Source organism: Pinus tabuliformis, chromosome 6 (genome assembly GCF_031772625.1).
Source record: "Pinus tabuliformis cultivar Carrire ecotype Pingquan chromosome 6, CPIR1, whole genome shotgun sequence".
Taxonomy (NCBI): Eukaryota; Viridiplantae; Streptophyta; class Pinopsida; order Pinales; family Pinaceae; genus Pinus; species Pinus tabuliformis.
This window is the reverse complement of record NC_142292.1, coordinates 102,938,507-102,953,865: the sequence shown is the minus strand read 5'-3', so window position 1 is coordinate 102,953,865 and position 15,359 is coordinate 102,938,507. Positions and strand designations below refer to the sequence as shown.

Below are 15,359 nucleotides of genomic sequence, written 5' to 3'. Positions count from 1 at the left end.
TAGACTTCAATGTTGACCAATCGAGATCCTTATTGAGATATGAGAGTATGACAGTGTTGTTGTTCTGCTGCCCTAGTTTTTTTGCACGTGTGGGAGGATTGCTAGTTGTTATATGCTCTTCTCTCCTTCGCTTGAGTGTCTTCCTTCCACGTTGAGGTAGGAGGCCTTTGCAGGCATAGTTACTAGCCCAAACAATGAAGAATATATAACTTTGACCTCATTGTTGTTATAGTTGTAGACTATCCTTCATTTCCTCGCACATGTGACTATGTATACCCTAGAAAATAGTCATTTTCCTTCGCTATCCTTTTTCCTAACTTCGCTGTACTAGCAGACCCTTTTCCTCGACTTCCTTCGTTCTTCTTATCCTCTCCTTTTCTTGCGGATTTCAGAGCTTGAGTAGTGTGTTTTATTTGGAGTGGACAACCTTTATAAATAGAGGATTGTCCCTCCAATTAGGCCGACTTGATTGACTATTTGTAGGCCAACTTATCCTCTTAATTGTAGGCCAACTTTGAGGGCAGTTTGGTGGCTGATTTGTTGAGCAGACTTCAGATAGTTTCCCTGGTGGTGTAGCACGCTTGAAGGAGCTTCTTGATGGTCCCATAACATAGGAGTGGACTTGAATTTTCTTGGAGGTTTTCCCTTTGACTTTAATACATATTTATACATGGTGTAACATGCCCTTAAGGCCTTCAATATTTTCTCTTGACAATTTGACTCACCTATAACACTTTGACATGTGCTAGACCTACTTCCATGAGCAATAAACTCATTGACATATATTATAAAATAATATTTCTTTTCTTGAATAAGTACAAGTATGAAAAGTACATTTATGAAGACCGAACTTAGTTACACTTTCCTTCAACAGTTTATGTGATAAACCAATCCCCTACGAAGAGTGTGATGAACATAGCACCGAAAGAAGCATGGTCAGGTATGTCTTGCAGTGTATCTCATCTCAAAGTGTTTGAATGTGTAGCCTATGCACATGTGTCTAAAGAGCTAAGAGGTAAGTTGGATGATAAAAGTGAAAAATACATATTTACTGGTTATAGTGAGCAATCAAAAGTTTACAAATTGTATAACCTTGTCACCAAGAAGACCATAATTAGCAGAGATGATGTGTTCAAAGAACAAGAGTCATGGACTAGGAGTATAGACAAAAAATTTGATGCACACATGTCAGTAATGGAAGAAGATGATGTAGAAGAAAAGGAGCAACAAGAATCACAGGAGAAGACAGCAAACAAAGCCATGCCAGCAAGGGCTCCAAGATATTTTGAACAACTTGGATCTTCAAGCAGATCAATAGATCGAAATTCTCCTAGCAGTTAATCAGGTGATGAATCAAGCAATGGTAAGAGAAATATGAGAAGTTTGAAAGATATTTATGATGATTTATATGCTAGTTCAAATTTTGCATTGTTGTCATTCCAACCTTCTTTTTTTGAAGAAGCAATCAGAGATAAAAATTGGGTGCAAGCCATGGATGAAGAAGAAGCTACTGAAAAGAAGGATACATAGGATTTAGTTAATTTTCCAAAGTACAAAAATCTCATTGGTGTGAAATGGGTGTACAAGCCAAAGTTGAAAGAGAAAGGTGAAATTGATAGATTTAAAGTAAGACTTGTTGCAAAAGGATTCTCGCAACAACCAAGAATAGACTATGGAGAAACGTTTGCTCCCGTAGCCAGATTGGATACTGTAAGAGCAATTATAGCCACAATATCTTAGAACAAATGGAAAGTATATCAGATGGATGTGAAATCAAGCTTGTTGAATGAAATTTTAGAAGAAGAAATTTATGTGCAACAACCTCCAGATTATGAAGTTGAAGGTAAAGAAGATAAAGTTTACATGTTGAAGAAAGCGCTCTATGGACTCAAGCAAGTGCCTACAACTTGGTATAGCAGAATCAATAACTACATGATCAAGACTGGATTTTGCAGAAGTAGCATTAAGCCTACCTTGTACACAAAGGTTAATGAGCATGGACAAATTTTGATTGTTTTCTTATATGTTGATGACATGATTTATACTGGTGATCTTGAGTTAGATGAATTTAAAGCAACCATGATGAAAGAATTTGAGATGACAGATCTTGGTCTCATGAAACATTTTCTTGGCATATAAGTTGAGCAATCTGAAAAATGATTTTTTTATTTGCCAAAATAAATATGCTAGAGATTTGCTGAAAAGATTCAAGATGGATAATTGCAAAACTGTCCCTACACCAGTTGCAATAGGTACAAAGTAAAGCAAGGATGATGAAGGATTAGATGTCAATCCAACTCTATTCAAAAGATTGGTTGGAAACCTCATGTATCTCACAACTACAAGACAAGATATTATGTAAGGAGTGAGTTTGATTTCTAGATTTGTGGAGATTCCAAAAGACACACATTCGAGAGCAGGAAAAACAATTCTGAGATACATAGCAGGAACTAGAGATTGTGGCATAATGTAGGCAAGCACAGAGAAGAAGGATTTGATTGGATGATTTTGTAGGCAATTTGGACGATAGGACGAGCACTTCTATCTATGTGTTCCATCTTGGTTCAGGCGTGATTTCATGGGCATCTAAGAAGCATCCTATTGTGACACTTTCGTCAATAGAAGCAAAATATGTAGCAACAACATCAACAACATGTCAAGCAGTGTGGTTAAGAAGAGTATTGGATGGAATCAAGCAGAGTCAACAACAATATATTGTGACAACACCTCAACGATTACACTATCCAATAATAATGTGTTTCATCAAAAGAGAAAACATATTGATACTAGATATCACTTTATTAGAGAACTCGTGATCAATGGAGAAGTCCACTTGAAGCCTTATAAATCAAGTGATCAACTGGTTGATATATTTACTAAATCATTAGCAAAAGATGTGTTTGAGTTTCATAAAAGAAACTTGGGTGTTGTAAGCCTATCTAAGACATAGACCAACATGCATGTTTGAGTTGTCATGAGTCATGTCCTAGTTTAGTGGTCGCAATTAAGGGGGAGTGTTAAAATAACTAATTACTCCTGCATGAAGAGTCAGCTAAAATTAGAGAGTCAGCTAAAATTAGAGAGTCAACTAAGTGAGTCAAGTTGAGTTAAGTCAAAGACGAATTTAGTGTGTGGTTGCATGTCAAGTTATTTTAGCTGAGTCGCTAGTAGGAAAAAGTTTAAATACCCCTCACTGGGTTCATTGTAATCATCAAGTTTTTGTGTGATCAATAGAAGAGCCACAACTCGTGTTATTGTGTGTGAATTATTTGTGTTATTTTGTGCCTTACCTCCTCTGCCTTTATAACATGAATTTCATATTTTAACTTTGTTTTTCACTATTTTTTTTAAGACACCATGTTTTATATGGCATATGCTCATAACAACTCAACTATATCTGTAAAAGTGATTATATAAGACGTGTGTCAAGTTTTTACAACATGCTACATTGCTCTAGCATCGTTAACCATGAACAACCAGTCGTCCAACTCCGGAAGCAATTCCTCTTCCACCTCGACCACCTTTGTGCAACATCATCGCAATAACGGGACAACCCCAAAAGGAGCATATGAGATGTGGTGCGTTGTTAATTCCAAGTTAGATTTTAGTAAGCTCTAGGCGTCATTTGCAAGAGATTCAGCCCACGGTGCCTTGCTACAACCCTAACACCCTAAAATCCCATGCTTAATATGGTTTTAATAGCTTTTATCAAAAGAACCACAAGAACTTTTGTTCGAGCAACAATAATATTAATGTGATTTTTCTGTACGCATATACTAAATTTTTTGCTTGTAACGTAAATGACAAGCCATTTAAATACATAGGTTTACATATAACATCTTGTAGAGGTATCAACAGTAAAGCTCTGCGTAGACTAAGTACTGCAGTAGTGGCCATGTTTCTTCCTTTTAACGGTTGTAATTTTCGGTTATGAAGACGACTTTCAAATTTAGAAATACATAAAACTATATTTAATAAGACCTGTCACGAAAATTATATTATTATTAAATTTTCCAATGTGCAAAAACTTGTGCGAAACTTTCAGTATACATAAAGCTATACACAAACAAACCTCCACACATCGCTGATTCACACACGCAAAGCTCCACACTTACTATTGCCATACTCAAAACTAATCCTTCTAGAATGTTATGCACATCGACGGCTACCACCAATATACAAATTATACCTTAACCATTTAAATTCACTAATCAAATAATTTTTAATTAATTTTGACCAAAACTTGTAAAAAATACACCGAAGGCAAAACAAAAAAAACATTAAAAGTACACTTTAGATAATTATCTCAACATTGTTTTGAGAATGGGCGTTGGAACATTGAAAGTACGCTTTAGAGCGGTAAATAAAGCGTTGCACCATGATTGTGCAGAGATTTTGACATAATGAAAGCTCCGCAAATGTCTAGTTAAAGTTTCCAAAATCCGACACACCCAACTTCTCCACACTTCGGGTTTGATTTTACGTGCATTAAACTAATATTTCTATGTGTAAATGTGTCAGAGCCCAGTCAACAAATACCCCTACTTCTAAATTGTAAAACATTACGACGATAAGCAAATGTGTTAACTGATATGCTGCAAGCTAGTGTTGAACTTCCCAATAAGTGTTTTTTATAACCAATATCTGTTGTTGTTGTTTTTTGAAAGGATATGCGGAGAAGTTGATTGTGCATATGTGGTTGTGTAGAGAATAAATGTTTGTGTGGAGAGATTACAATGCGCTGAAAGATTTGTGTGGAGAGAAAAATAATTAATTAATTAATGATAAAGACAAATAATTATGTTGCATCACAATTATTAATTTTGTTATAATTATTTTTTAAGTTAGATTTTTTTTTTTCAAAAAATATAGTTAGCTCAAACAAAATAACACATCACCTTTCTACTGAGCTATAAAATGCATCTCTTGACGCAATGATTAAGCCAAAATATTTTAAATAAATATAAAACATATTTTGTAATTCAATCCAAAAACTTTAATAACAATATTTAAACAAAAAATCCAAAATATTTTGATAAATACCACACATATTGTAACTCAATGATTAAGCCAAAATATTTTAAATAAATATAAAACATATTTTATAATTCAATCCAAAAACCTTAATAACAATATTTAAACAAAAAATCCAAAATATTTTGATAAATATCACATATATTGTAACTCAATTCGAAATCGTTGGAAAAATTTGAAGTGATTGGAAAAATTTGAGGTGAAATCTTGATTCGTGTTATTTAAACTGGTTTTTCACTGTATATATGGATTCAACAACCTGAAAAACCCTTAACACACTTTGATTGTGCAGGGGTTACTCATCAAGCTTGTGATTTCAATAAATTCTTGCCAGATTTTAGAGAAATTAGACCAAAAAAACTTCCAAAATATTTAATTAAAAATAACTCAAATACCAAACATATTTTCCAACTCAACATAAACCCTAATAACAATGTTTAAGCCCGAACCCAATGTGAACCCAAAAATAAGTCGAAATTGTCGTATCCAAATCATACGCGTCCTTGCAATATTCCCATCGTAAAATGAACATGTGCAAAACATAATTCACAAAATTCATATGTGGCATGAGCCTATACCTTATTCCAATGGTGGACCCCAATATTTGACTATGCATGTAAGAGGGATTTCAATTCAATTCCATGAACCATGCGTTCAAGCATTCGACGATTATAGTCTAATTTAGCTATTTTAATATTTCAAGTGTCCAATCCATTGCGATCCATATCCCGTAGCTGGTTGCCAGTTGCTTAGCCGCCTCGTTTGTTGACCTTTCGTGTTTGTGCAGTCTGCTCAATCTACTTGCAAGACTGTTGATCAACCTAACTTATATTGGAAACGATTAGCCCTATCCCTACTATACATTTTTATACATCAAAATCTACGAAGCTATTCACAATTTTTTCCATAAATTTAAGGGGTACCCAAACTTCCATTTAGGAAAAAGCTCATTCGTTCTCTTCTGTCACAAATACAGACATGGAGACGCTCACTCCATGCTCAAGGCTTTTCGCTTCCTCGTCTGCAGCTGCCCAATCCTCTTTCAATGGTGTATTTGTACCAGATAACAACATACACCCAAACACATTCAGTGCCTGGTCTCTTCGTAGACATAGAACAATCATCAGAGCCTCTGCTGCGACACCTGAAAACAGGGCATTCCAGCAAGATCGAAATGTTCCATCCAAATCAACTGGTATTCCAAATAGGAGATTGGAGGAGAGCAGGGCTGTTGCCGATGGAGTTGGTTTTGGGGTTCTTGACGAAACATCGGACTCTGCAACAACCACTTCATCCAGGAACCCCATGCCATTGATGAAGGTATCGACAGAGTCTCTGCAATATGAACCAGGGTACCTTGGGGCCATTTCAGACAAGACGAATCCCCACAGCGATACCAACGGGAATGGAGGGCCAACCAATGTGTCTTATCTTACGAGTATTTTGTCCTCCAAAGTTTACGAGGTGGCCATTGAATCCCCACTGCAGTATGCACCCAAGATAAGTCAGAGGTCCGGGGTGAGGATTTTACTGAAGCGCGAGGATTTGCAGCCTGTAAGTATATGCGTTATGAATGAACATGTCATCTCGGTTTGTTTTTTGGTAATTGTCGAATGTGGATTTGTGGGTCTGTTTACTTTTAAATTTTTATGAAAAATGTTGACATACGAGTCAGTCTACATGTACATGTGTCTCGGCTGTGCAAAATAGTGATTATGCGTATGGGCTATGCATATTGGTGAAAGATGGACAAGAAACAGTTCTGTATTGCCCAGCACACAACAACATTTGTTCGAAGGGTACTGCGAAACTCTGGGTTCAAACTTAACTAATGTTTATTAGACACCCACGTTTTTATTGTGCCTTGGGAGATCCACCCTGGCTGCTCATAGTGGCCCTAGTGGCCCCAAAAGCAATCTCATCAGCCTTCCGAAGAAAATCCAACTAATTTGATCAAAAGAATGTGGGTTAAGTGAATAATAAAAACCCATTAGTCTGTCTTTGAGAGCCCTGAAAAGAGGGCAGGTCCTACCCATGTAACGTTATTACATAGAGAGTAACTGATTCATGTAAGCTCGTAGCAGAAACCATAGATGAAACAGCTTAAATTCAAAACCAGGAATGGATTGTAAGACCATCTCATAGATCCATGTAGCCTGAGTTGATGGTAAAATGAAGTAAAACCATGTGATATCATATTCTCTTTTATATATTCTCAGGAGGGAAGGTAAGCTCTTCTAGTTTACACTTAGAATGTTATAAAAATGCTAATAAATGATTCACATTCAAAGTGATAGGGTCAATTGCAAATTGGAAATGATTCATCAGAATAGGCAGAGGAGTTAATGGTGGCATGCCAGGTTGGTAGAAGCAGGGTGTTGTTATTGCCTTCTACCAGGGTTAAAGTCTATTCAATGATATGTGCTCTGTCTGTACTTCGTGCTTGTGATAGTGTCCGTGTTTGCAAAATTGGTTGGGGCCAAGGATAAGTCCTGAATGTCTTTGGCAGATTAGATATCCCCCACCTGCCACTTCGAGGCAAAGGAGCTTGAGTAGTTGAATGCTGTAAGCAGACTTTGCTCCATTCACCTGCCACTTCGAGGCAAAGGAGCTTGAGTAGTTGAATGTTGTAAGCAGACTTTGCTCCATTGAATATATCTTCATATTCGGAAGGTTCAGATTTGCCGCAGTGTTTCTAACTCTATTTCTCTCTTGTTTTTATACATCGTTTTAAATATGAGACTCATACCTTACCATGGCATCATAGCTAAATGCTTTTTGTTTAAAATTAACAGGTTTGCTTTTTTTAACTAATATTTTGTGTTTCCATCAAAACATAATTGCCCTCTAAAAATTAGGTATGTGAAAGAAAGTTGGTCTTTCAAACCCATTTGTCCAATGCGCTATTCGGGATGAAGTAAACCTCGATTGTGTTAAGTAAGATTTCTTTTTGGAAATATCTGCCAAATCACTATTTTTGATGCTAACTTAATCTTTTAAGCCATGATGAGTAAGCATTGAGATTAAATGTTTACGACCATGTTTGTAATAACATGTATAATCAATAATGATAACAATTAGTGTTAATGTAGGTTACTTGGTTAGACCACCTCAATCATCTTAGGGTACCATAAATGATGTAATACATGAGAGAGCGGTACATGTATTCTATATGTGGTTAGCCTACCTCGGATTAAACTTGTGGTGTTTTGCTGAAACATTATTATTGTTTTTTAAATAAAATGCTTCCTTTTGACAATTAATATAGACAAGTACACATTGAGCATTTTATACAAAAAAGAAGTGGGCTGCATAGCAACCACCACTAGCTAACTCAAAATTGGATAGGACTCGCTTATCAAAATTGCCTTAGAGCACTTTAATAATCAAAACTGCCAGTTGTACTTAAATTAATGTTATAAGCAGTCCAACTTTCATAAATCCATATACCATAATAAATTCCAACATTTTGTTCCACGTATCCAAAAGCACACATAACAAAGTTAATAACTTAGGCAGTCATAGTGATGAGGTTTGCATTAGCTGGGCGATTGTCATTGTCCTTAGAGGTGTGTCCCCAACCATCGTTAGTTGGTTTTGGATATGGGATTATGGGTACCCCATCCTGCATTCTCTTGTATAGGTTCCTCGAGAGGTTTCTCAACCTCGGAAATGGCAGAGTGAGCTGCAATAATTTATCATTTGTAGTGGTGTGGTAGATGGACCCAATGATGGTCGTGTTCTGTTTTCTAACAAATAACTCTACCAACTCTATATCATGGCTTTCCTTCAAACCTGTGCAATTGCTTGGATTCGGCCGAATGGGTTAGAGAGGCGGCAGGGGACTCTAGCAGGTGATTCTCTACTCATAGTGCAGGAAGCACCACCTATTATTCCAACAACTGGCATAGGTGCACCACATCTAGCTTAACTTTTTACACTGACACAATTTTTTGCATGTACAAATTGGCATAAATTAACGAAGTTTCATATTAGGAAAAATATTTAATAGGTTGTGCCTATTTAATCTTAACATCATTCAATTTATCCCAATTGAAATGATGCAAAGCACTTCAATTTTGATTTATCTACCATAATATGTAGAATTCAATGTCCAAAAGAAGCTTATCTCCATGAGGGTGAATTTCTGGAAGTAGGGAGGTTTTGAAGACATATTTATGGGAAAGTCAAAGCTAATGAATTCACCCCTTTAAAAGAAATGTGTGGCCAGCCCTTTGACTTGTAAGTAGGCTATGCCAAGCTGCATGTCAAGTTGCAAGGGTGATCTAGGTGGATATTGGTGGCCACCCACCAAGTCCACTTGGACCCTCACCATTATTTCTTTCATCTTTTCAGTTTCCTTAATTGTAGCACAATTTACTATTTTAGCGGTTTTTTGGGTCCTAAACTTCCAGAGTCGTTTTGAGGCCCTAAACAATGTTTTTTGGGAAAACTGGGAGCAACATGGGTCCATGGACCGAAGTTGCTCTTCCCAAAGTTGTGGTTCTCAGATAGATCTTTCTAACAAGATATTGTGCGTGTCAAACAGAGATCGTATGCCAAAGTTACGACCCCAAGAAGTTGATGTACCAATTTACCCAAACGGGGTCCACAGTTTGGCATTTCATCTTCTAGGGTTAGGTTTTTGGATGTTTAGGGTTTTCCATTGTTTCTCAACAATAAAATAGGCCTTCGAGCCTCATTGTAAGACAGTTTAGAGGCATGTAGCCGCCATATATCTTCTCAGAGATAAGCTACCATCACCCTAGCTGGTTTGTTTCCATTTCTGTTTGTAAGCATATTTCAGTATTTTACAGTAATGAAATGACGTATTATTTCTGCTGCATTCTGTATTTGTGGTTATCTCTGTAATTTGTTGCGTTCCTGTTTAAATCCGGATCAGTGGTATCAGAGCAGTTTGCTTTTTCTATGTTTTTCTTTGCATGTCCCCAACGAGGTCGAGATTTAAGGAGTTAGGGCTTGAACTGGTCGAACATTTGCAAGACCAGCCTCGCAAATCCCGATGGCCTCCCATGGTGGATGAAAAGAAATATGAGGGGACAGGAGATCCTATCAAAATCTTGCTCGAAGAAGCCCTCGAGTGGCAAAGGAACGCGATGATGGACAACTTTGCCCAGATCTTTTAGCGGCTACCCAGAGGTGACACATCGGCTTCCAATAGCTACTCTGGAAACGCCACACCCTTCAAGGTACAAGTTAATTTTGAAATCCCCATCTTCAAGGGTCAAATAGACGCAAATGCCGTAGATAAATGGTTAAATCTGTTAGGAGGGTATTTTTCTGTTCATGATTTTTCGAGTCGGGAAAAGATTATTTTCGCCCTTCTCAAAGTAGCCCCCCACGTCAAGAACTGGTGGGAAACCTACTGCGAGCAGAAGGATGAAAGTACGGGCTCACTATTTTCCGCCGCACCCACTTGAAATTAATTCTGGATTGCCATCAAGGAGCAGTACTACCCTGTCGGAAGCTATGAGGATCAATACATAAAGTGGACTACGCTACAACAGGGAAGGGACCAAGACGTGCCGGAGTTTATCAATATCTTCCATACCCTTCGCACAAAGTTGGGTATCAAGGATTCAGAGCAGCATTTGGTACTCAAATACCGCGGCTGCCTGCACAAGTACATCTAGGAAGAAATAGAATTCCTGAACATCTCCTCGCTCGTCATGGTATACCGATATGCCATCAAGGTCGAGCAAAAGTTTAAACAGAAGAAGCGAGACTTTAGATTTGCAAATCCGAAGTAAGGGAAAGGTGCCCCCAAACTGTAGAAAAAACGACAAAGCCAAGGCAGGGCGGCCCAAGACAACCTGCCAACGCTGCAAGCAAAGAACAATGTCGCGAAGCTGGAAAAGGACACGGGAAAGTGGTGTGAGTTCCATAAGAGCTCCACTCACAACACAAGTGAGTGTCGAGCCAAACAGTCACTGGTGGCCAGCTAAGGGTTTCAGAATCAGAGGCATGTTCCGACTCTGAGTCAGAACCCGACAAGGGGAATGACAAAGGGAAGCAGATTATCGATGCGGAGCCCAACGCCACCGTTACCACCACGAAGATCTAGAAGGAGGAAACCGAAGATCCAGAGGAGGAGGAACGTCTCTTCCACTCCCAGATGTGAGTAAAGGGGTCCCTGCTACAGTTCATTGTCGACAGCGGGAGCCAAAAGAACCTCATTTCGGCAGAGATCGTGAAGCGGCTGGGCTTGATGTTTGTGATGTATTATTAGGACAACCATACTTGTGGAAGCAACATGCTGTGTATGAATCAAGGCCCAGTGCTGTTATTGTTACTTTGGGAAATAAGTTGTACAGGATACCGAAGGTTGCACCGCCTACCGCCATCTCTTTGGTTACTGCAAAACAATGCAGTAAGCTCATTTCCAAAACCGGGAAATTTGTTTTCCTGATGATACGCCCTTAAGGAAAGAAGAAGACGGTGGCCATGAACTTCAGATAGGGCCCCTCCGCACGACAACTATAGATGGACAAGGTTGTGGAGGAGTACGAAGACATCTTCACCTCCCCCGCAGGGGTTACTCTGCACTGTCAGGTCAAGCACTCCATCGATCTGACCCCAGGTGCGCCGCTCCCCAATGGACCAATCTATCGGTGCTCCGTTTTGGAGAACGATGAAATCAAGAGGCAGATTCAGGAGTTGTTGTAGAAAGGTCACATCCGTCCGAGTTCATCGCCTTGTGGGAGCCCGATCGTGTTGGTACAGAAGAAGGATGGGACTTGGAGACTCTGTATTGACTATCGGGCGCTGAACAAGATCACTGTCCGTAATAGGTACCCGATCCCACAGATTGATGACCTCCTGGACCAACTGAAGGGGGCAAAATATTTCAGCAAGATCGATTTGAAGTCAGGATATCACTTGGTACCGATCGAACCCTCCGATGTGTGGAAGACTTCCTTTAAAGCTAAGGAGGGCCTTTTTGAATGGTTGGTTATGCCTTTTGGATTGGCGAATGCTCTTGCAACCTTCATGAGGCTAATGGATGACATCTTGCGACTATTCACCAACTCATTTGTAGTGGTATACTTGGATGACATTATGATCTTTAGCCAGAGTTGGGAAGAGCACCTCCATCACATCCGACAGGTTCTCCAAACATTGCGGCAACACAAGTTATGTGCCAATTTGGAGAAATGCACTTTTGGCATGACCCAGGTTCAGTATCTGGGATACATTATTGATGAACGGGGGGTGCATGTGGATCCAGCCAAGATCCAAGTCATTCGGGATTGGCCATCTCCAACCACTCTGACTGAGCTCCGCAACTTTCTAGGTCTTGCCAACTTCTACCGCATGTTCGTGTTGGGATTTTCTCATATCACTTGGCCCTTGAGTCAAGTCACCAAGGGAGGAGAGAAAACAAAATTCTTTTGGTCCAAGTTGAAAGATCGCCTCTACTTGGCACCAATGCTCGCATTACCAGACTTGCAACAACCATTGAGGTCGAGACAGATGCTTCTGTCTATGCTATTGGGGCAGTCCTTACTCAACATGGGCATCCAGTGGCATATCACAGTGAGACGCTTTCAGACACAGTTCGAAAGTATCCCACTTATGACAAAGAGATGTATTCCATTGTGCAGGCTTGCCGACAATGGAAGCATTACATTTTGGGGAAGGAAACGGTTATCCACACAGACCACCGACCCCTGCAGTTCATACAGACCCAAGGGAAATTGCAGAATGATCGCCATCAGAAGTGGTTCACATAGCTGCAACAGTTCCATTTAAATATCAAGTATAAGAAGGGCAGCACCAATAATGTTGCAGATTGCCTCAGTCGACCACTGATCATGGCATTAACCATCGTGCTCAACTCTTGTAGGCACGAGACTTCTGGTTGGCCACTTCTTTACAAAAGCGACCTAGAATTCGGCCACACATACCAGACACTCTTGGAGGGTCAGCATGTTCCAGATTTTCACCTCTAGGATGCCCTGTTATGCCACTTGGGTCACCTTTGTGTTCCTTCAAGCGAGCCTGCCAAGATGATTTGGGAAGCACACTACAGTTGGGCTGCTGGGCATTTTGGGGTCGAGAAAATGGTGGCAGTATTACAAAAGTATTTCTATTGGCCGAATCTTCGATAGGATGGCGGGAAGTACATCAGATCATGCACTGCCTGTGCCATTGCCAAACCGGCCATCAAGAAGCAAGGCCTTTATACCCCGCTGCCTACCCCTAGTCGACCTTGGGAATCCATCTCCATGGATTACATGTCGGGCCTTCCTTCTATTAAGCATGGAAACGACTGTCTTTGTGGTCGTTGACAGGTTCTCGAAGATGGCCATTATGGTGGCCTGCAAGAAGACTATCATAGCAGAAGCCATTGTTAAACTCTTCTTTGAACGAGTGTGGGTACACTTTGGGATCCCACAGTCTATCATCTCAGATCGGGACAACAGGTTCCTTAGTACATTTTGGTCCAGCCTCTGGTCGATGCTCGACACCAAACTCACTAAGTCCACAACCTTCCATCCTCAAACTGATGGCCAGACAGAGGTTGTGAACAGGATGATCGTACACATTTTGCACATGTACAACTCAAAGCATCCACGCACATGGGATGAGAGCCTCCCCTATGTTCAACACAGCTACAACCGGCTCTCCACAACTCGACTGGCCACAGCCCTTTTCAAGTGGGCTTGGGATTCCAGCCACTATGTCCCATTGATGTGGCCATGCCATTTGCAGCTACTCACGCAGATTCGGCTCATGTCCAGTCCGAAACAGATAAGGCAAACAACTTCATTGAGCACATCCAACATATTCGCCAGCAGGTCCACGACATTCTGGAGAAATCAAATGCCAAGTACAAGCAACGACATGATCAACATCGGGTGCCACACAAGTTTCAGGTGGGCGACAAAGTCTGGTTGCATTTGCAAAATGAATGCCTTACCAGAGCCTATCGAAAACTCAGACCACTCCGATATGGTCCTTACACCATTACCAAGGCTGTGGGAGACAATGCATTTGAGCTCAGCATTCCCCCATTCCTTGGCCTGCACCCAGTGTTCAATGTGGATAGCCTTCGGCCATACTTTCCACCATTGCTAGACACATCTGACATTGCAGAATAGTTCACACCCACCGAGTTAAATCCAAATTGCATGGAATAAGCTGCAACTAATCGGATCATGGACACACAGATCAAGCACACTCGCTAGCAGAATATCCAACTGTATCGAATTGTCAAAGCAAACCAGCTTTTTCACCAGGGCAAGTGGCTCACCAGGGACCAAGTTCAACAGAAGTTTCCTCATCTTATGGGGGAACTCAACGCAATGGGGACCATTGCTTTCTAAGGGGGGAGGAATGATCCAAGTGGATATTGGTGGCCACCCGCCAAGTCCACTTGGACCCCCACCATTGTTTCTTTCATCTTTTCAGTTTCCTTAATTGTAGCACAGTTTATTATTTTTAGCAGTTTTTTGGGTCCTGAACTTCCGGAGCCGTTTTGAGGCCCTAAACGACGTTTTTTGGGAAAACTGGGAGCAACATGGGTCCATGAACTGATGTTGCTCTTCCCAAAGTTGTGGTTCTCAGATAGATCTTTCTAACGAGATATTGTGCACGTCAAATGACTATCGTATGCCAAAGTTACAACCCGAGGAAGTTGATGTACCAATTTACCCAAACGGGGCCCACAGTTTGGCGTTTCATCTTTTAGGGTTAGGTTTTTGGATGTTTAGGGTTTTCCATTGTTTGTCAACAATAAAATAGGCCTTCGAGCCTCATTGTAAGACAGTTCAGAGGCATGTAGCCGCCACATATCTTCTCAGAGATAAGCTACCATCGCCCTAGCTGGTTTGTTTTCATTTCTGTTTGTAAGCATATTTAAGTATTTTATAGTAATGAAATGAAGTATTATTTCTGTTGCATTTTGTATTTGTGGCTATCTCTGTAATTTGTTGCGTTCCTGTTTAAATCCGGATCAAAGGGATCTACAAAGGAAGGGAAGTAAATCTCCTAGATTTCCGAAGGAAGGGAAGTAAATCTTCCATGTGGTTTGGGGTAATCTAGTTTTAAACTCATCAATTTGTGGTTTGGGGTAATTTGGTTCAATATTCTTCATAGTTACTTTGGGGTCTTAACATTTAGGGTTACCTTGGAGCATTCATGCGTTGGAGCCTTCCTTGTTGGACAACATCACCTTGGAGCTTGACATGTGTCTTTTGTAGTGGAGCGCTGCACCTTGGAGACAGGTTGTTTGTAAGGGTTTAAGCTCACTTCATATTGTTGACCTTGCTTACCTCTCATATCAATAAAGGAACGAGAGA

The 15,359-nt window shown here is 40.1% G+C and overlaps 1 protein-coding gene across 1 annotated transcript in view; it reads left to right on the top strand.

The window, feature by feature from the left end:
• The first annotated feature begins 5,766 nt into the window (after positions 1-5,766).
• LOC149257462 (threonine dehydratase 1 biosynthetic, chloroplastic-like) overlaps positions 5,767-15,359 on the top strand; it is a 138,549-nt gene continuing 128,956 nt past the window's right edge. Inside the window, exon 1 of the mRNA XM_089414326.1 lies at positions 5,767-6,588. Coding sequence (XP_089270452.1) covers positions 6,013-6,588 — 576 coding nt within the window. The 5' untranslated portion in view covers positions 5,767-6,012. The remainder of the gene's footprint in view (positions 6,589-15,359) is intronic.